Source organism: Mirounga angustirostris, unplaced genomic scaffold, assembly GCF_029215605.1.
Source record: "Mirounga angustirostris isolate CCGP_5_RB_7025 unplaced genomic scaffold, mMirAng1.0.hap1 SCAF_2, whole genome shotgun sequence".
NCBI lineage: Eukaryota > Metazoa > Chordata > Mammalia > Carnivora > Phocidae > Mirounga > Mirounga angustirostris.
The window spans coordinates 166,337,191-166,357,612 of record NW_026991710.1 but is presented as its reverse complement, the minus strand read 5'-3'; the positions used below and the strand labels follow the sequence as shown (position 1 = coordinate 166,357,612).

General features: G+C 35.0%; 1 protein-coding gene across 1 annotated transcript in view; it reads left to right on the top strand.

Moving 5' to 3' along the window:
* ADAM2 (ADAM metallopeptidase domain 2) overlaps nt 1-20,422 on the top strand; it is a 166,026-nt gene that overhangs the window by 17,689 nt on the left and 127,915 nt on the right. The window contains exons 5-7 of the mRNA XM_064583829.1: nt 4,185-4,261; nt 4,906-5,074; nt 6,968-7,024. Of these exons, the coding sequence (XP_064439899.1) occupies nt 4,185-4,261; nt 4,906-5,074; nt 6,968-7,024 (303 nt within the window). The remainder of the gene's footprint in view (nt 1-4,184; nt 4,262-4,905; nt 5,075-6,967; nt 7,025-20,422) is intronic.

Here is a 20,422-nt window from a genome sequence, read left to right as displayed (position 1 = left end):
AAATGACTATTTATTAACCTAGTGTATCTTCCAACTAGGCTAGCTACTTTCAATTGATAGAATTATATGGAAAAGTATATGTTAATTTCAAGCACATAAACCCATTGATGTACTTTATTTGCTGAGTAATAAGTTTCTGTATTAAACCCAGGCTGTTATAAAGATTTGTCATTTTTGTTTATCTTTTTAAAGAGTCACCTTTTGGTTTTATTGATTTATTTTATTTTTTATCTATTCTTATTTATTTTATTTCACTCTAATCTTTAGTATTTCCTTTCTTCTGTTTGATTTGGGTTTAGTTTCTTTTTTTTTTCCCTGTGTCCTAGGTGGATGGTTAGGATATTAATTTAAGATTTTCTTACATATAAATTTATCTCTTATTTAGCTACCTACCATACTTTTTAGTATGGTGTGTCTTCATTTTAATTTATTTTAAAGTACTTTCTGGGTTCATGTTTATTTCTTCTTTGACCCATATAGGTTATTTAGGATATGATATTTAATTTCCACATATTTTTTAGGTTTTCCAGATTTTTTGTAAATGATTTCTAATTTCATGCTATTGTTATCAGAAAAACTTATTATTTGTATACTTTTAAATTAATTGACTTTTTTTATAGCCTAGCATATGGTCTGTCCTAGAAAATGTTCCATGTGTACATAAAAAGAATGTATAATCTGTTGTTGTTCAGTGGAGTGTTTTACAATTCTCTGTTAGGTTTCATTTGTTTATGGTGTTTTCAAGTTTTATATTTCCTTGTTGATCTTCTGCCTAGTTGTTCTATCTGTTACTGAAAGTGAGATAGAAGAAGAAATCTCCAACTATAATTGTTGAATTGTCTATTTTTTCCTACATTTTTACCTTTTTTTTTTTTTGCTTTGTGCAGTTTGGTGTTCGGTTATTTGGTGCATATATATTTACAAATGTTATATCTTCCTGATGGGTTGAAACTTTTATTATTATAAAATGTTGCTCTTTATTTCTAGTAACAATTTTTTGTTTTAAAGTCTATTTTGTCTGATTATCAGTGTAGTCACTCTGATTTGCTTGTGGTTGCTATTTGCATGATACATGTTTTTTCATTCTTTTATTCTCCATCTATTTGTATCTTTGAATTTAAAGCATGGTACCTGTCAACAGACTATAGTTGTGTTTTGTTTTTTACCTTTTCTGATGATCTTTACCTTTTATTGATAGTCTCTATTTGATATGATATTGTTATCATACCTCTATTTTTTAAATCATGGTTTCCTTCAATAATTCTTTGAACACAATTATAATGTCTGCTTGAAGTTTTTTTCTGTTAAATCCAATACCTGGTCACTTTCACAAGTAGTTTCTGATGCTTGCTTTTTTTTTTTTTCACCCAAATGTGTTCCTTAGATCTTGTGAAAATAAACAAAAACCAAACAAATGAGAATAAGCAAAGACTACTTACTCAAAACTTGCCATTGTAAGAGAGTCAGCCACCATCACTTGAATTTTGGCAGGCACTTAGAAGCCAGAGAAGAGTGGGAAAGGTTTATATGGTAGAAAAAAGGGAAAGCTTCAGAAATACCCTGACTGGAGGTTGTTGGCATGAAAAAGCTGTGGGTAGGCTAACTAGAAGTGGTGAAGCATTTTATGTTTTATGTTTAGGAGTACATATTTGACTTTCTGCTTGGTTCTAAGTTGGAAGGAGAGACAAAAATTAGGTAAGCTGACAGTTTTTAATCAACTCTTGGTTATTTGGGGTGACTGTTATATAAGTTATTGTTTAGTTTTCTGGGTTGTTACTGGAGATAGCAATATGACTTCCTATAAAGTCTGACTTGCAGTGGGCTGGCTTTCTGGGCTATTTATTGTCAACAATGGGATTGGTTTCCTGGATAGGTTACTGAAGGTTTTGTGACACACTTCTATTCTTATATATGGTCTGGCCTTTGTTCATTTGTATATTCAGTTTCTAAATCTATAATTGTAGTTTTTCACTAAATTTAGGGAAACTTTGGCCATTATCTTTTCAACTATTTTCCTACTTATTTTTCTTTCCATTTTTCTGGGACTCCAATTAAACATATATTAGATAACATTGTCTCACTGATTGCTGCAACTATATTTAATTTTTAAAGCTTCTTTTTTTCTCAGCTTTCTTTCAGATTTGATAATATCTATAGGTCCATACTCTAGGTATTTTTTTAAACCTTTTCTCTTACCTTCTCCAATGTGCAGTAAGACCTATCTGGTATATTTTGCTTTATTTTATTTTTATTTTTTTATAATATTTTATTTATTTATGTGTGTGAGAGAGAGAGACAGAGAGAACACAAGCAGGGGGAGCGGCAAGCAGAGGGAGAAGCAGGAGCAAGGAGCCCGATGGGGCACTCAATCCCAGGACCCTGGGATCATGATCTGAGCCGAAGGCAGGTGCTTAACCGACTGAGCCACCCAGGTGTCCCAGTATATTTCATTTTAAATATATTTTTTGTTCTAAAATTTAGAGTTGGCATTTTTTTTAAAGATTTTATTTATTTATTTGTCACAGAGAGAGAGATACAGCACAAGCAGGGGGAGTGGCAGGAAGAGCAGGCTCCCCGCTGAGCAAGGAGCCCAATGTGAGACTGGATCCTAGGACCCTGGGATCATGACCTGAGCCAAAGGCAGACATTTAACCAAGTGAGCCATCCAGGCATCCCTAGAGTTGATATTTTTTATAACCTTTATTTCTCTGCTGAATTTCCTTACTGTGCTCAAAGTTTCCTTTATATTCTAAATCACGTTTTTAATATCTATTTTAATGCCTTTTTTTTCTTTACTAATTCCAAAATCCTGAGTTATTTCAGGATCAGTTCTCTTTGGATTTTTCTCTTGACTATGGGCCACATTTTTCTTTTATTCATATATACAATATTTTAAAATCCTATACTGGCCATATTCAATGATACATTGGAGCTTGTGACTGTTTTTATTCTCGCTATTGCAGACAATAAACTTGATTGGAGGGCGCCTGGGTGGCTCAGTTGGTTAAGCGACTGCCTTCGGCTCAGGTCATGATCCTGGAGTCACTGGATCGAGTCCCGCATCGGGCTCCCTGCTCGGCAGGGAGCCTGCTTCTCCCTCTGACCCTCCCCCCTCTCATGTGCTCTCTCTCTCTCATTCTCTCTGTGTCAAATAAATAAATAAAATTAAAAAAAAACCAAACTTGATTGGAGCGAGTTTCTAAATTCTACTGTCTTGTGTTTGGAGACAGCCAAAAATCTCTTCTTAGTATTTCCAGTTTTTCTGGTCTTAGTTTCTGCTAAACTACTTGAGATTTCTTTCATATAGTCTCAATTTAGATGTAAGTAAAGAACTTACACTTGAGTTAATAGCACCCATTTTTAAGGCCGCACTTTGTGCCTTCTCCTTTCCTGAATATCGCATCTCAATTTCTAGATACTCAGTAAGTTGGTTTTTGTGTTTTATTTGTTTTTGTTTCTGGAACATTAGCTACTTTATGCTGCCCTGCCTTGGGGAGTGCCCTCAGGTGAAAACCATTACAAATGCAAACCTCGGAAAATGCAGTTTTCTTCTTTCTAGTGTGGATTCCCGCTCTCCCTCCTTTACTTTTCCTGCCTTCGTAGTGATAATTTAAGAATTATTTTTCCAGAGCTTATATTTATTATCAGTGAGAGAGTTAATGCAAGCTACTCTGCCATTACACTCAAGTAATTCTGAAAAGAAAAAAGTCTCCTTTGGATTCATTTTTTAACCTCTATCTTGCAAAATTAAGTCAAGAGAGTGTGGGAAAAAAGTTTCTAATGATTTTTACTTTGACCCTAATGACTGCAAAAGCCATGTTTAATTTTTAACAGTAAAAAAATATGAAAAGGTACTTAATTCTTTTTTTTTTTAATGCTTAAAGGTTTTAATTCTCTGAATACCAAGAGTTAACATTTTATGATTACCCTTTGAAAACAAGGTACTTGGGAGCAATTTTGAAGTTTTCAAAATCAGTACATACTTAATTCTCTTTGACCCTGTGGGAAAATTTTTGGAGAATTGAGCCAAATGCTCATTTAATAATCTTATAAATCTATTTTGGAAACAATGAGTATTTGACACATACACACAAATAAACATATATGTTTTAAATATTTGAAAATTGTTCCTTTAACATGAATTATTCTAATAGAGGTACATGTATTTTATCTTTATTTTTCAGAATTTTTGCTACTACCAAGGGTATATTGAAGGTTATCCAAATTCTATGGTGATCGTTAGCACATGTACTGGACTCAGGTTATGTTATATAATTTTATGATTACAAAGTAGAATAGTGTTTTAGAAATTTTTAAATTGATTTTGTTTTTTGTTTTTTGTTTTTTTTTTTGAGAGAGAGAGAGCACAAGTGGGGAGGGGCCGAGGGAGAAGTAGAGAAAATCCTAAGCAGGCTCCATGCTCAGAGTGGAGCCTGACATGGGGCTTGATCTCATGACCTGAGATCATGACCTGAGCCAAAACCAAGAGTTGGTTGCTTAACCTACTGAGCCACTCAGGTGCCCCAGAAACTTTTAAATTCTTAAAATTATATTCAGGAGTTCTAAAGTAAGCCATGACTTATTGTGGGAAACTCTTAGTGGAAAAGCATAGTATGCAAATTCTTGTAATGTCTCCTACCCAATCCTGAGTTAAGATTTTTGATATATTTGTAGACTATAAAATATTAATTGCTAAGTGAATACCAATAATGTTACTATTCTGTGCCACTCAGTAAGTTTGTGTGTATTCAGTAACTTTTTTCTACATTACCATCTAAGACTAAGACTCAAAATAATCTACATACTATTTAAAAAAAAAAACTCATTCAGTATCATTTTCTTATTTATTGTATTGACTTTAAAATGTATTATCTTATTTATTTACTTATTTTTTGAAATTTGTAGGGGCTTACTTCAGTTTGAAAATGTAAGTTATGGTATTGAGCCCTTGGAACCTTCAGTTGGTTTTGAACATGTGATTTATCAAGTAAAACATAAGAATAAAGGTGTTTCTTTATTTGCTGAGAAGGATATTGAGTCAAGAGAAATGCCCTATAAAATACAAAGTATAGAGGTAGGTGATTGAGTAAAATATATGATTCTGCATAGAAGCTTATTGTTCAGTAAATGAACAAATAAATTATTAACTAAATATTAACCAACCCCAATCTCAAAGATCAAGGATTATTTCAGAGAATGTTAGGCAACACTTATGTTCATTAAAACAAAGAAATAGATTTGAATCCCTCAATCCATTAATCCATTAATATATTATTTAAATGTTTATTTTTCTCCTCCAGTAAGGTAGTATCATTTTCTTGTTTAGGGATTTTAATGAAAGGATAAAGTCTTATAAGCAAGACTATTATACAACATTTGGTGCTTAATTTTGGAAGAAATGATAAGAAACCAATTAGACCATAAGGGGATTTCATCAACATTTTTTAAATGAAACCCTCAAATCTCCAAAACTTGGGTCAAGAAAGAGAATTTTAAAGTGAGGGGGAAAAATGAGTAATCACTGAGCCCTAAATTTGTCTTTTTGACCTTTCTCAACTTTTCTTTTGCCTTAAATTACTAAAATCATTACTCTTTTTGTCTCCACTAAACCCCAGATTTGTTGTTCCCTCTTTAATTCTCCTTTTTATATGTTAAGGAAAATAGTTTACCTAAAATGGAATGGTTTTGAACTTTCAAGGGATTAAATATCAGTGTAAAGAAGAAAAAATGCAGACACTAAAATAAACATGTAAAATTGTCCTCAGTTTCTGAAATTTGATGATTCTTTTCTGCTTCCAAATATTTTCCAGTGCATGTAGATGGTATGCTATTTTAGTAACAAAATATTTTAAGTTTCCACACATATCAAGTCCTTGCAAAGACTGTTTTATATGTTTTCTTCAGTGCCTTCCTCCTTCACCAAAAAATAATGATGAATATAAGTAACACTTTATTAATAGTAATTATAACAATTACTACTTTATCCTTATTTTTTGGGAAAAAACAGCCCAAGTCACATAAATGATAAGCCAGATTTCAAACACCATTACCTAATTTAACCACTATGATCTTAGTGGATCACATGATACCCAGAATATACATCTTGAGATATCTATCATCTGATTTAAGAAAGTTTGTCATTTTGAATCTCTGTTGGATAACATTTTTCTATTTTTTTTTTTAAAAATTAATTTGCTAACATTTTTCTGAGGTAAATTATACAAAAATTGACTTTATCCTTCAAATGAAATCCCACTCCTCTAGACACAGAGATGTGTCCTCACTCTTTTGGGGTATAGGAAAAAACCATAGGACCACATACTACAGTATAATAGAATTTTTAAGCTAATTAAACACACACATCTTGTAATGGGAAGTCAATGGAAAAGTTTCTTTAGAGAAAATAATATGAATAGCCCAGTACCAATGAGAATATGGACAATGGAAGTAAAGGATTTTTTTTTATTAAATTAAATATTTGATCAAGAGCAAAAGAAGTGATCATATGGTTTGTTTCATTTTGTAAGAAACTGCTAGACTTTCTTCTAAAGTGACTGTACCATTTTGCATTTAGCACTTTAAATATATCATTCCATTATCTTCTGGCCTCTGAGGTTTCTTTCTTTTTTTCATTTCTTTTGAAAGAGAGAGAGAAAGAATAGGGGAAGGGTGAAGAGAGAACCTGAAGCAGGCTCCACATTCAATGCAGAGCCTGATGCAGGACTACATCTCATAACCCTGAGACCATGACCTCAGCTGTAATCAAGAGTCATGCTTAACTGACTGAGCCACCCAGGTGTCACATTTCTGAAAATGATTCAGTGATAGGAAGTTTTGCTTAAATTATCTAATTCTTTTTTATAGATAAAATTGTATTTTGCAACATTGAATTCATGAAGTAGTGATATATATTAAAATAGTTAAGTAATACTTCAATTTTGATGTAAAATTTGTGGATTTTTTTCAGCCACTTTCAGAGTTCTCTCAGTATATAGAAATGCATGTTGTAGTTGAAAAAAATTTGGTAAGTATATTTTAATTTGTTTTATGTCCATTTATATTAGCAATGAAGGGTTATGAAAAAGTGGGAATAAATTTTCAACAAATGACAATAAATGACCATTTTTGCTTTATCTCTGCTTTAATGTATTTTAAATTACTAGTACTAGTAGTAAATTGGAAATCAAATCTCTTTAAATTTATTCTTAGTTTTATATAAATAATGTAAATTAAAACAATTGCTACCTTTAGAATAGTTTCTTAGTAATTTTTATTTATCCTTCACATCCTCCTAATGTTCAGAAATGCCTGATCTTTTTACTGTCTCCATAGTTTTGGCTTTTTCAGAATGTCATGTAATTGAAATATACAGAATGTACCAAATACAAACTGTTTTCTTTACCTTAGTAATATGTTTTTAACTTTACTCCATGCCTTTTCATGGCTTAATAGGTCATTTCTTTTCATCACTGAATAAAATTCTATTATCTGGATATACTACAATTTATTTATTCACTCACCTACTGAAGGGTATCTTGGTTGGTTCCAAGTTTTGAAAATTGTGAACCAAACTGCTAAAAACATCCATGTACAGGTTTTTGTGTGGACATAAGTTCTGACTCCTTTGGGTAAATACCAAGGCGTATTATTACTAGATCATATGGTAAGAGTTTGTTTCATTTTGTAAGAAACTGCTAGACTTTCTTCTAAAGTGACTGTACCATTTTGCATTTAGCACTTTAAATATATCATTCCATTATCTTCTGGCCTCTGAGGTTTCTTTCTTTTTTTCATTTCTTTTGAAAGAGAGAGAGAAAGAATGGGGGAAGGGTGAAGAAAGAACCTGAAGCAGGCTCCACATTCAATGCAGAGCCTGATGCAGGACTACATCTCATAACCCTGAGACCATGACCTCAGCTGTAATCAAGAGTCAGATGCTTAACTGACTGAGCCACCCAGGTGTCCCTGGCCTCTAAGGTTTCTGATGAAAAATTGACTGATAATCTTATCTTTACTTCTTTCTTGCTGCTTTCAGTATTCCATATTTGTCTTTAGCTTTGATAGTTTGATTATAATGTCTTTGATTATAATGTGTCTTGATACAGTTCTCTTTGGATTTATGCTTCTTAGTGTTGTTGAGCTTCCAGGATTTATACGTTCACGTGTTTCATCAAATTTGGGAAGGTTTTGGCTATTGTTTCTTCAAAAATCTCTCTTATCAGGGACTTCCATAATTCATATATTGTTATGCACAATAGTGTCTCAAAACTCTTTTTTTTTTCTCTCTCTGGTTCTTAGACTCAGTAATTTCAATTATCTTGTCCTTGACTCTGATGATTCTTTCTTATGTCCAAATCCTCACCAACATCTCTTGTTTCTTGTGTTTTTGATTTTAGCCATTCTGATAGGTGTGAGGTGATATCTCATTGCAGTTCTGATCTGTATTTCCCTGATCATGAGTGATGTTGAGCATTCATATGTGTTGGCCATCTGTATGACTTCTTGGGAAAATGTCTACTTATGTCTTTCACCCATTTTTAAATTGGATTATTCATTTTTTTGTTGTTGAGTTTTATACATTCTTTATATATTTTGGGTACTAACCTTTATCAGATATGCCATTTGGAAATATCTTTTCCTATTCTGTAGGCTGCCTTTTAGTTTTGCTAATTGTTTCCTTTTCTTGATGTTTTGATGAAGTCTCAATAGTTTATTTTTCCTTTTGTTTCCCTTGCCTCAAGATACTATGTCTAGAAAGAAGTTGCTGTGGCCAATAGCAGAGAGGTTACTGCCTGTGTTCTTCTATAGTATTTTTATGGCTTCAGGTATCACATTTAGGTCTTTCACCCACTTTGAATTTATTTTTGTATATGGTGTAAGAAAGTGGTCCAATTTCATTATTTGCATGTTGCTATCCTGTTTTCCCAATACCATTTGTTGAAGAGACTATCTTTTTTTTTCCATTGGATGTTCTTTCCTGCTTTGTCAAAGAATAATTGACCATGTAGTTGTGAGTTCATTTCTTAGTTTCCTATTCTGTTCTACCCGTCTATGTGTCTGTTTTTGTGCCAGTACTATACTGTTCTGATCACTACGACTTTGTAACATAACTTGAAGTTATGATTATGATGTCTTCAGCTTTGCTCTCCTTTTTCATGATTGTTTTGGCTATTAAAGGTGTGTTGTGGTTCCACACAAATTTTAGGATAGTTTGTTCTATTTCTGTGAAAAATGTTATTGGTATTTTGATAGGGATTACATTAAATGCATAGATTACTTTGGGTACTATGGACATTTCAACAATATTTGTTCTTTCAATCCATGAGCATGGAACATCTTTCCATTTCTCTTCAGTTTCTTTTATTAGTTGTTTTATAGTTTTCAGAGTACAGGTCTTTCACCTTTTTGGTTAGGTTTATTCCTAGGTATCTTATGGTTGTTGGTGCAATTGTAAATGGGATTGATTCCCTAATTTCTCTTTTTGCAGTATCATTAGTGGTCTGTAGGAATGCAACAAATTTCTGTATGTTAATTTAGTATCCTGTGACTTTATTAAATTCATGGATCAGTTTTAGCAATTTTTTGGTGGAATCTTCTAGGTTTTCCATATAGAGTATCATGTCATCTGCAAATAGTGAAAGTTTGACTTCTTCTTTGCCAATTTGGATGCCTTTTATTTCTTTTTGATGTCTCATTGCTGTAGTTAGGACTTCTAGTACTATCTTAAATAACAGTGGACATCCCTGTTTTGTTCCTGACCATAGAGGAAAAGCTCTCAGTTTTTTCCATAGAAGATGATGTTGGCTGTGAGTTTTTTATAAATTGTCTTAATTATGATGAGGAATGTCCCCCTAAACCTACTATGTTGAGGGTTTTTATCATGAATGGATGCTGTAGTTTTCAGATAATTTTTCTGCATTTATTGAAATAATCATATGGTTTTTATTCTTTCTTTTATTAATGTGGTGTATCACATTGATTTGTGCATATTGAGCCACGCTTGCAAACCAGGAATAAATATCACTTGACTGGTGAATGATTTCTTTAATGTATTGTTAGATTTAGTCTGCTACTATTTTACTGAGAATTTTTGCATTGATGTTCTTCAGCAATATTGGTCTATAGTTCTCTTTTATGGTGGAGTCTTTACTGGTTTTGGTATTGGGGTAATGCTGGCCTCATAGAATGAATTTGAGAGTTTTCCTGCCTCTTATGTTTTGGAATATTTTGAGAAAAATAGGTATTAACTCTTTTATTTTTATTTAATTTAATTTTATTATGTTATGTTAGTCACCATACAATACATCATTAGTTTTTGATGTAGTGATCCACGATTCATTATTTTTGTATAACACCCCGTGCTCCATACGGTATGTGCAGTACATGCACTCCTTAATACCCATCACTGGGCTAACCCTACCCCCCTCTAAAACCCTCATTTTCTCAGAGTCCATAGGCTCTCAAGGTTCATCTCCCCCTCCAACTCCCCCCCCTTCAATTTTCCCTTCTTTCTCCTAATGTCCTCCATGCTATTCCTTATGTTCCACAAATAAGTGAAACCATATGCTAATTGACTTTCTCTGCTTGACTTCTTTCACTTAGCATAATCTCCTCCAGTCCCATCCATGTTGATGTAAAAGTTGGGTATTCATCCTTTCTGATGGCTGAGTAATATTCCATCATATATATGGACCACATCTTCTTTATCCACTCGTCTGTTGAAGGGCATCTCGCCTCTTTCCACAGTTTGGCTATTGTGGACATTGCTGCTATGAACATTGGGGTGCATATGGCCCTTCTTTTCACTGCATCTGTGTCTTTGGGGTAAATACCCAGGAGTGCAATTGCTGGGTCATAGGGTACCTCTATTTTTAATTTTTTAAAGCACCTCCACACTGTTTTCCAAAGTGGCTCTACCAACTTGCATTCCCACCAACAATGCAAGAGGGTTCCCCTTTCTCCACAACCTCTCCAACATTTGTTGTTTCTTGCTTTGTCCATTTTTGCCATTCTAACTAGTGTAAGGTGGTATCTCAATGTGGTTTTGATTTGAATTTCACTGATGGCTAATGATGATGAATATTTTTTCATGTGTCTGTTAGCCATTTGTATGTCTTCTTTGGAGAAGTGTCTGTTCATGTCTTCTGCCCATTTTTTGACTTGATTATTTGTTTTTTGGGTGTTGAGTTTGAGAAGTTCTTTATAGATCTTGGAAATCAGTGCTTTGTCAGTAGTGCCATTTGCAAATATCTTCTCCCATTCTGTGGTAATCCCAAAGAGGGGTTACCTCTTTGTTTTGTTGACTGTTTCCTTTGCTGTGCAGAAGCTTTTTATCTTGATGAAAACCCAAAAGTTCATTTTTGCTTTTGTTTCACTAGTTTTTGGAGATGTATCTTGAAAGAAGTTGTGTGGGCGATGTCAAAGAGGTTACTGCCTCTGCTCTCCTCTAGGATTTTGATGGATTCCTGTCTCACATTGAGGTCTTTCATCCATTTTGAGTTTATCTTTGTGTATGGTGTTAGACAATGGTCGAGTTTCATGTCCAATTTTCCCAGCATCATTTATTGAAGAGACTGTCTTTTTTCCATTGCATATTTTTTTCCCACTTTGTCAAAGATTATTTGACCAGAGTTGAGGGTCCATATCTGGGTTCTCTATTCTGTTCCATTGGTTTATATGTCTGTGTTTGTGCCAGTACCATGCTGTCTTGGTGATCACTGCTTTGTAATATAACTTGAAATCCAGCAACATGATGCCCCCTGCTTTGTTTTTCTTTTTCAACATTTTTTTTTGGCCATTTGGGCTCTTTTCTGATTCCATACAAATTTTGGGATTGTTTGTTCCAGCACTTTGAAAAATGTCATTGGAACTTTGATTGGGTTGGTGTTGAAGGTATAGATTGCTCTGGATAGCATAGACATTTTAACAATGTTTATTCTTCCGAACCATGAGAATAGAATGTTTTTCCAACTTTTTGTGCCTTCTTCAATTTCTTTCATAAGTGTTCTGTAGCTCCTAGAGTATAGATCCTTTATCTCTTCAGTTAGATTTATTCCAAAGTACCTTATGGTTTTTGGTGCTAGTGTAAATGGAAAAGTTTTAATTTCTCTTCCTACAGTTGAATTGTTAGTGTATAAGAAAGCAACTGATTTCTGTGCATTGATTTTGTATCCTGTCACATTACTGAATTGCTGTATGAGTTCTAGTAATTTGGGGGTGGAGTCGTTTGGATTTTCCACATAAAGTAGCATGTCATCTGTGAAAGAGATAGAGTTTGACTTCTTCTTTGCCAATTTGAATACATTTTATTTCTTTTTGTTGTCTGATTGCTGTTGCCAGGACTTCCAGTACTATATTGAACAATAGCGGCAAGAGTGGGCATGCCTGACGTGTTCCTGATCTTAAGGGAAAGGCTCTCATCTTTTCCCCACTGAGGATGATTTTCACTGTGGGTTTTTCATAGATGGATTTTATGAACTTGAGGAATATTCCCTCTATCCATATACTCTGAAAAGTTTTAATTAGGAAAAGATGCTGTATTTTGTCAAGTGCTTTTTCTGCATCAATTGAGAGGACCATATGGTTCTTCTCTCTCCTCTTATTAATGTGTTCTATCACATTGATTGATTTGTGAATGTTGAACCACCCTTGTATCCCAGGGATAAATCCCACTTTGTCGTGATGGATGATCCTTTTAATGTATTCTTGGATCCTATTAGCTAGGATTTATTGAGGATTTTGGAACCCATATTCATCAGGGATATTGGTCTGAAATTCTCCTTTATGATGGGGTCTTTGCCTTGTTTGGGGATTAAGTAATGCTGGACTCATAGAATGAGTCTGGAAGCTTTCCTTCTGTTTCTATTTTTTGAAACAACTTCAGTAGAATAGGTATTATTTCTCCTTTGAATGTTTGGTAGAATTCCCCAGGGAATCCATCAGGCCCTGGACTCTTGTTTTTTGGGAAGTTTTTGATTACTGCTTCAATCACGTTACTTGTTATTTGCCTATGCAGGTTGTAAATTTCTTCCTCTTCAGTCTTGGGAGTTTGTAGGTTTCCAGGAAGGCATCCATTTCATCCAGGTTGCTCAGTTTATTGGCATATAGTTGTTGATAATAATTTCTAATAATTGTTTCTATTTCCTTGGTATTAGCCATGATCTCTCCCCTTTCATTCATAATTTTATTAATTTGGGTCCTTTCTCTTTTCTTTTGGATAGATCTGGCCAGTGGTTTATCGATCTTATTAATTCTTTCAAAAAACCAGCTTCTACTTTTGTTGATCTGATCTACCATGTTTCTGGTTTCTAATTCATTGATCTCTGCTCTAATCTTAAGTATTTCTCTTCTAATGCATGGCTTAGGCATCATTTGTTGCTTTTTCTCTAGTTCTCTAAGGTGTAGAGTTAGTTGGTGAATTCCTGATTTTTCTATTTTTTTGAGTGAGGCTTGGATGGCTACGTATTTCCCCCTTAGGACCGCCTTTGCAGTATCCCATAGGTTTTGGACTGATGTGTTTTCGTTCTCATTGGTTTCCATGAATTGTTTAAGTTCTTCTTTGATTTCCTGGTTGACCTAAATATTCTTGAGTAGAGTGGTCTTTAGCTTCCAAGTGTTTGAAGGTCTTCCAAATTTTTTCTTGTGATTGAGTTCCAGTTTTAAAGTGTTATGGTCTGAGATTATGCAGGGAATAATCTCAATCTTTTGGTATCGGTTGAGACCTGATTTGTGACCCAGTGTGTGGTCTATTCTGGAGAAAGTTCCATATGCACTCGAGAAGAATGAGTATTCCGTTTTTTAGGGTGGAATGTTCTATATATATCTATGAGGTCCATCTCGTCAGTGTGTCATTCAAAGCTCTTGTTTCTTTGTTGATTTTCTGCTTAGATGATCTGTCTATTGCTGACAGTGAAGTATTGAGGTCTCCTACAATTAACATGTTATTCTCAATATGACTATTTTGGTTAATAGCTGGCTTATGTAGATGGCTGCTCCCATGTTGGGGGCATAGATATTTACAATTGTTAGATCTTCTTGTTGGATAGACCCTTTAAGAATGATATAGTGTCCTTCTGTGTCTCTAATAACAGACTTTAGTTTAAAATCTAATTCCTCTGATATAAGAATTGCGACCCCAGTTTTCTTTTGAGGTCTACTGGCATGGAAGATGGATCTCCATCCCTTCACTTTCAGTCTGGATGTATCTTTAGGTTCAAAATGAGTCTCTTGTAGGCAACATATGGATGGGTCCTGTCTTTTTATCCAATCTGCAACCCTGTGCCATTTTATGGGAACATTTGGGCCATTCACGTTGAGAGTGATTATTGAAAGATATGAATTTATTGTCATCATGTTGCCTGTGAAGACCTTGTTTCTATAGATTCTCTCTGTAAATTTGTGTTCTATATCACTCTTGGGGTCTTTCTCCTTTTATAGAACCCCCTGAATATTTCTGTCAGGGCCAGCTTAGTGGTCACATATTCTTTCAGTTTCTGCCAGTCTTGGAAGCTCTGCATCTCTCCATTCATTCTAAATGACAGTCTTGTCAGGTAAAGTATTCTTGGCTGCATGTTCTTCTTGTTTAGTGCCCTGAATATGTCTTGCTAGGCCTTTCTGGCTTGCCAGGTCTCTGTGGATAGGTCTGACGTTATTCTGATATTCCTCCCCCTGTACATAAGGAATATCTTCCCCCTAACTGCCCTTAAGATGGTTTCCTTGGTTCTAAGATTTGCAAGTTTTACTATTACATGGTGGGGCATTGGCCTGTTTTCCTTGATCTTGGGAGGGGTCCTTTCTGCCTCTAGGACATGAATGTTTGTTTCCTTCCCCAGATTAGGGACTTTCTCAGCTATGATTTGCTCAAATATATCTTCTCGTCCTCTCTCTCTCTCTCTCCACCTCCTCAGGGATCCCAATAATTCTGACATTGGAACGTTTCATGGTGTCACTTAGTTCTCTGATTCTCTTTTCATGGATTTTGAGTTGTTTTTCCCTGGCCTCCTCTTTTTCCTTCTTTTCTATCAATTGGTCTTCTAGATCACTAATTCATTCTTCTGCCTTGCTTACCTTAGTTGTTAGATTATCTAGATTAGATTGGATCTCACTGATAGCATTTTTAAGTTCTGCCAGTTCAGCTTTCATTTCTGCCCTTAGAGACTCTATGTTGCCATTAATCAATTTCTTCATTGTAGCTATTGTCTTCACAATTGCTACCCTGAATTCCATTTCCGACATCTTGGTTATATCTGTATCCATTTGTAAGTCTGTGGCAGAAGTCACAGTCTCTGAGTCTTTCCTATTTTGTGGGTTCCTCCTCCTAGTTATTTTGTTAAGGGGTGGTTGAGGGAACGTACAGAGTCCAAATTATTGACCACAACCCAAGCAAGATGCACCTGTTTTATAGGGACCTTAGGGTTGCAGGCCTCTTGTTCTCCCAGCCTGTCTTCTGGGGGAGGGGCCTGCCACGCTGTTACTCAGGCATCCCTGTTTGGGCAGAGTTGCCTTCCCCCTGGGGGGGGATGGGCTCAATGAAAACGGGTTTTGGGGGGCCTTTGTTCTCTGGAGGCTTTCCCTGGTGTCTTTCCACATCTCTTCCAAGAGTCGGAGCAGAAGAGATCATTTCTAACCCTCTGCCTCAGAGCAGAGAGATTGCAGACTGTTCTTCAGTGAGCTCTCCAGGCCACACTATCTTCGTTTCTGTCTGTGCTGCTATAAACTGCAGTCCTGGGTTGTGCACCTCTCAGCAGCGCTTCCAGTTGTCGCCTCCTGGTTGGGGCACATTTCTGCCCTTTGTGCTTCTAAATCCACCAGCTACCTCCAGTTCCCTCGCACAGCCCTACCACTCCCAGTTTCAGTCTGGGGGGCTGCCCTAAACTCCTTTCCCCATCACTACCAGTCTGCGAGTCTGTGCCTGGTCCCCATTGAGGGATACTTTTGTGCTCCTGTGTTATTTCCACCTTCTCAGTGCCAGAACTTATGTCAGGTCCCTCCCCCTTCTGTTTATCTTCAGATATGTGCCTGCAGAATCACGGCTTCCCGCTTTGTACCTCAAAACCAACTGCCTGCAATATTCTGTTTGTAGAGATCGAGATCTATTTTCTTATATCTCAGACTGATTTCATGGGTGTTCAGAATGGTCTGGTAGATATGCAGCTCAATTCCGGAGACTGGTTGGAATATGGTCCCCTACTCCTCCACCATCTAGGTATTAACCCTTCTTTAAATGTTTGGTAGAATTAGCCTGTGAAGCTATCTGGCCCTGGACTTTTGTTTTTTGGGAGTTTTTTGATTACTGATTCAATTTCTTTGCTGGTTATTGATCTGTTCAAGTTTTCTATTGTTCCTGTTTCTGTTTTTGTAGTCTAAATGTTTCTAGGAATTTATCCATTTCTTCTAGGTTGTTCAATTTGTTGGCATATACTTTTTCATAATATTCTCTTATAATTGTATTTCTGTAGTGATTGTTGTTATTTCTCCTTCTCATTTGTGATTTTATTTATTTGGGTTCTTTCTCTTTTCTTTTTGATAAACCTGGCTAGGGGTTTATTAATTTTATTTATTTTTTCAAAAAACCAATTCCTGGTTTCATTGATCTATTGTTTTTTTTGTTTTGGCTTTTATATTATTTATTTCTCTTCTAATCTTTACTATTTTATTCCTTCTGCTGGATTACTCTTCATTTGTTTTCTTTCTCTAGCTCCATTGTGTGTAATAAGTTAGGTTGTTTGAGATTTTTCTTGCTTCTTAGAATAGGCCTGTATTGCTATACACTTCCCTCTTAGGACTGCTTTTGCTGCATCCCAAAGGTTTTGGACTGTTATATTTTCATTTTCATTTGTTTCCATGTATTTTTTTTAAATTTCTTATTTGACTTCCTGGTTGAACCATTCATTGTTTAGTAGCATGTTGTTTAACCTCTCTGTATTTGTGGTCTTTCCAAATTTTATGTTTTGATCAACTTCCAAATTTCATAGTATTGTGGCCAGAAAAGGTGTATGGTATGATTTCAGTCTTTTTGTATTTTTTTGAGGCCTGATTTGTCATCTAATATATGATCTGTTCTTGAGAATATTCCATGTGCACTTGAAAAGAATTTGTATTCTGATGTTTTAGAATCGAATGTTCTGAATATATCTGTTAAGTCCATCTGTTCGTGTGCAATTCAAAGCCATTGTTTCTTTATTTTCTGTTTAGATGATCAGTCTATTGATATAAGTGCTATGTTAAAGTCCCATACTATTATTATTATCAATGAATTCCTTTACGTCTGTTTTTAATTCTTATATATCTGAGTGCTCCCATGTTGGGGGCATAAATATTCACAATTGTTATATCTTCATGTTGGATTGTCCCCTTTATGATTATATAGTGCCCTTTATCTCTTGTTACAGTCTTTATTTTAAAGTCTAGTTTGTCCCATATAAATATTGTTGCTCAGGGTTCGAACGTGTAGATTGCTTTAGGTAGTATAGACATTTTAACAACATTTATTCTTCCAATCCATGAGCATGGAACATTTTTCCATTTCTTTGTGTCTTCCTCAATTACTTTCATAAGTGTTGTATAGTTTTCAAAGTACTTTCACCTCTTTGGTTAGGTTTATTCCTAGGTATCTTATGGTTTTGGTGCAATTATAAATGAGATCCATTCCTTGATTTCTCTTTCTTCTGCCTCATTCTTAGTGTGTAGAAATGCAACTGATTTCTGTGCATTGATTTTATATTCTGTCACTTTGCTGAATTCCTGTATGAGTTCTAGCAATATTTGGGTGGAGTCTTACAGGTTATTGAGATAGAGTATCATGTCATCTGCATAGAGTGAAAATTTGACTTCTTTGATGATTTGGATGCCTTTTATTTCTTTTTGTTCTCTTATTGCTAAAGTTAGAACTTCTAGTACTATATTGAACAAGAGTGGTGAGAGTGAACATCTCTGTCATGTTCCTGACCTTTGGGGAAAAGCTCTCAGTTTTTTCCCCATTGAGGATACTATTCGCTGTGGGTTTTTCATATATGGCTTTTATGATATTGAAGTATGTTCCCTCTATCCCTATACTGCAGAGAGTTTTTATAAAAAAAAAAGATGCTGTATTTTGTCAAAGGTTTTTTTCTGCATCTTTTGAGAGGATCATATAGTTCTTGTCCTTTCTTTATTTATGTGGTGTATCACATTGATTTATTTCTGGATGTTGAACCATGCTTGTGGTCCAGGAATAAATCCCACTTGGTCATGGTGAATAATCCTTTTAATGTACTGTTGGATCCCATTAGCTAGTATCTAGGGAAGAATTTTTACATCCATGATCATCAGGGATATTGGTCTGTAATTCTCCTTTTCAGTGGGGTCTTTGTCTGGTTTTGGGATCAAGGAAATGCTGGCTTCATAGGATGGGCTTGGAAGTTCTCCTTCCATTTTTATTTTTTGAAACAAATTCAGAAGAATAGGTATTAATGCTTTTTAAAATGTGTGGTAGAATTTTGCTGGGAGGCCATCTGGCCCTGGACTCTGTTGGGAGACTTTTGATTACTGCTTCAATTTCTTTGCTGGTATGGGTCTGTTCAGGTTTTCTATTTCTTCCTCCTTCCGTTTTGGTAGCTTATATATTTCTAGGGATGCATCCATTTCTTCCAGATTGCCTAATTTCTTGGCATATGGTTGCTCATAATATGTTCTTATAATTGTTTGTATTTCTTTGGTGTTGGTTGTGATCTCTCCTCTTTCACTTAAGATTTTATTTATTTGGGTCCTTTCTCTTTTCTTTTTGATAAGCTGGCCAGGGGTTTATCGAGCTTATTAATTCTTTCAATGAATCAGCTCCTTGTTTTGTTGATCTGTTCTACTCTTCTTTTGATTTCTATATCATTGATTTCTGCTCTAATCTTTATTATTTCTCTTTTCCTGCTGGATTTAGGCCATATATGCTGTTCTTTTTTCCATCTTCTTTAGGTATAAGGTTAGGTTGTTTATTTGAGACTTGTAAGTGGAACTTACAAATTTCAGAGACAAAGAGAAAAATCCTGAAAGCAGCTTGAGACAAGAGGTCCATAACCTAAAAAGGCAGAAACATAAAGCTGGCAGCAGACCTGTCCACAGAGACCTAGCAGGCCAGAAAGGAGTGGTATGACACATTCAATGTGTTAAATGGGAAAAATACACAGCCAAGAATACTTTATCCAGCAAGGCTGTCATTCAGAATAGAAGGAGAGATAAAGAGTTTCCAAAACAAACAAAAACTAAAGGAATTCATGAACGCTAAACAAGCCCTGCAAGAAATACTAAAGGGGATCCTTTGAGCAAAGAGAGAGCCCAAAAGTAACAAAAACCAGAAGGGAACAGAGACAAACTACAGAAACAGTGACTTTACAGGTAATACAATAGCACTAAATTCATATCTTTCAATAATAATTCTGAATATAAATGGACTAAATGCTCCAACCAAAAGATACAGGGTATCAGATTGGACTAAAAAACAAGACCCATTGATATGCTGTCTACAAGAGACTCATTTTGGACCCAAAGACACCTCCAGATTGAAAGTGAGGGCATGGGGAACTATTTGTCATGCTAATGGACATCAAAAGAAAGCTGGGGTGGCAATCCTTATATCATACAGACTATATTTTAAAGCAAAGACTGTAATAAGAGATGAAGAAGGACACTATATTATAAGAAAAGGGTCTATCCAACAAGAAGATCTAACAATTGTAAATATTTAGGCCCCTAACTTGGGAACCATCAATTATATAAAGCAATTAATAACAAAAACTTAAAGAAACTCATTGATAACAATATAATACCAGGGAATTTTAACACCCCACTCACAGCAATGGACAGATCATCTAAATAGAAGAGCAAGAAGGAAACAAAGACTTTGAATGACAAACAGGACCAGATGGACTTCACAGATATATTAAGAGCCTTTCATCCTAAAGCAACAGAATACACATTCTTCTAGATTGCAAATGGAACATTCTCCAGAATGGATCACACATTGGGTCACAAATCAGGGCTCAACCGGTACCAAAAGATTGAGATTACTCCATAAATATTTTCAGACCCCAATGATTTAAAACTTAAACTCAATCACAACAGAGAATTTGGAAGGAAAACAAATATATGGAGGCTAAAGAGCACCTACTAAAGAATGAATGGGTCAACCAGGTAATTAAAGAAGAATTTAAAAAATACATGGAAACAAATGAAAATGAAACCACAAAATTTCAGAACATTTAGGATGCAGCAAAGGCAGTCCTAAAAGTATATAGCAATAGAGGCCTCTCTCAAGAAATTTTAAGAAAAGTCTCAAATACACAACCTAACCTTATACCTAAAGGAGATGGAAAAAAGAACAGCATATATGGCCTAAATCCAGCAGGAAAAGAGAAATAATAAAGATTAGAGCAGAAATCAATGATATAGAAAT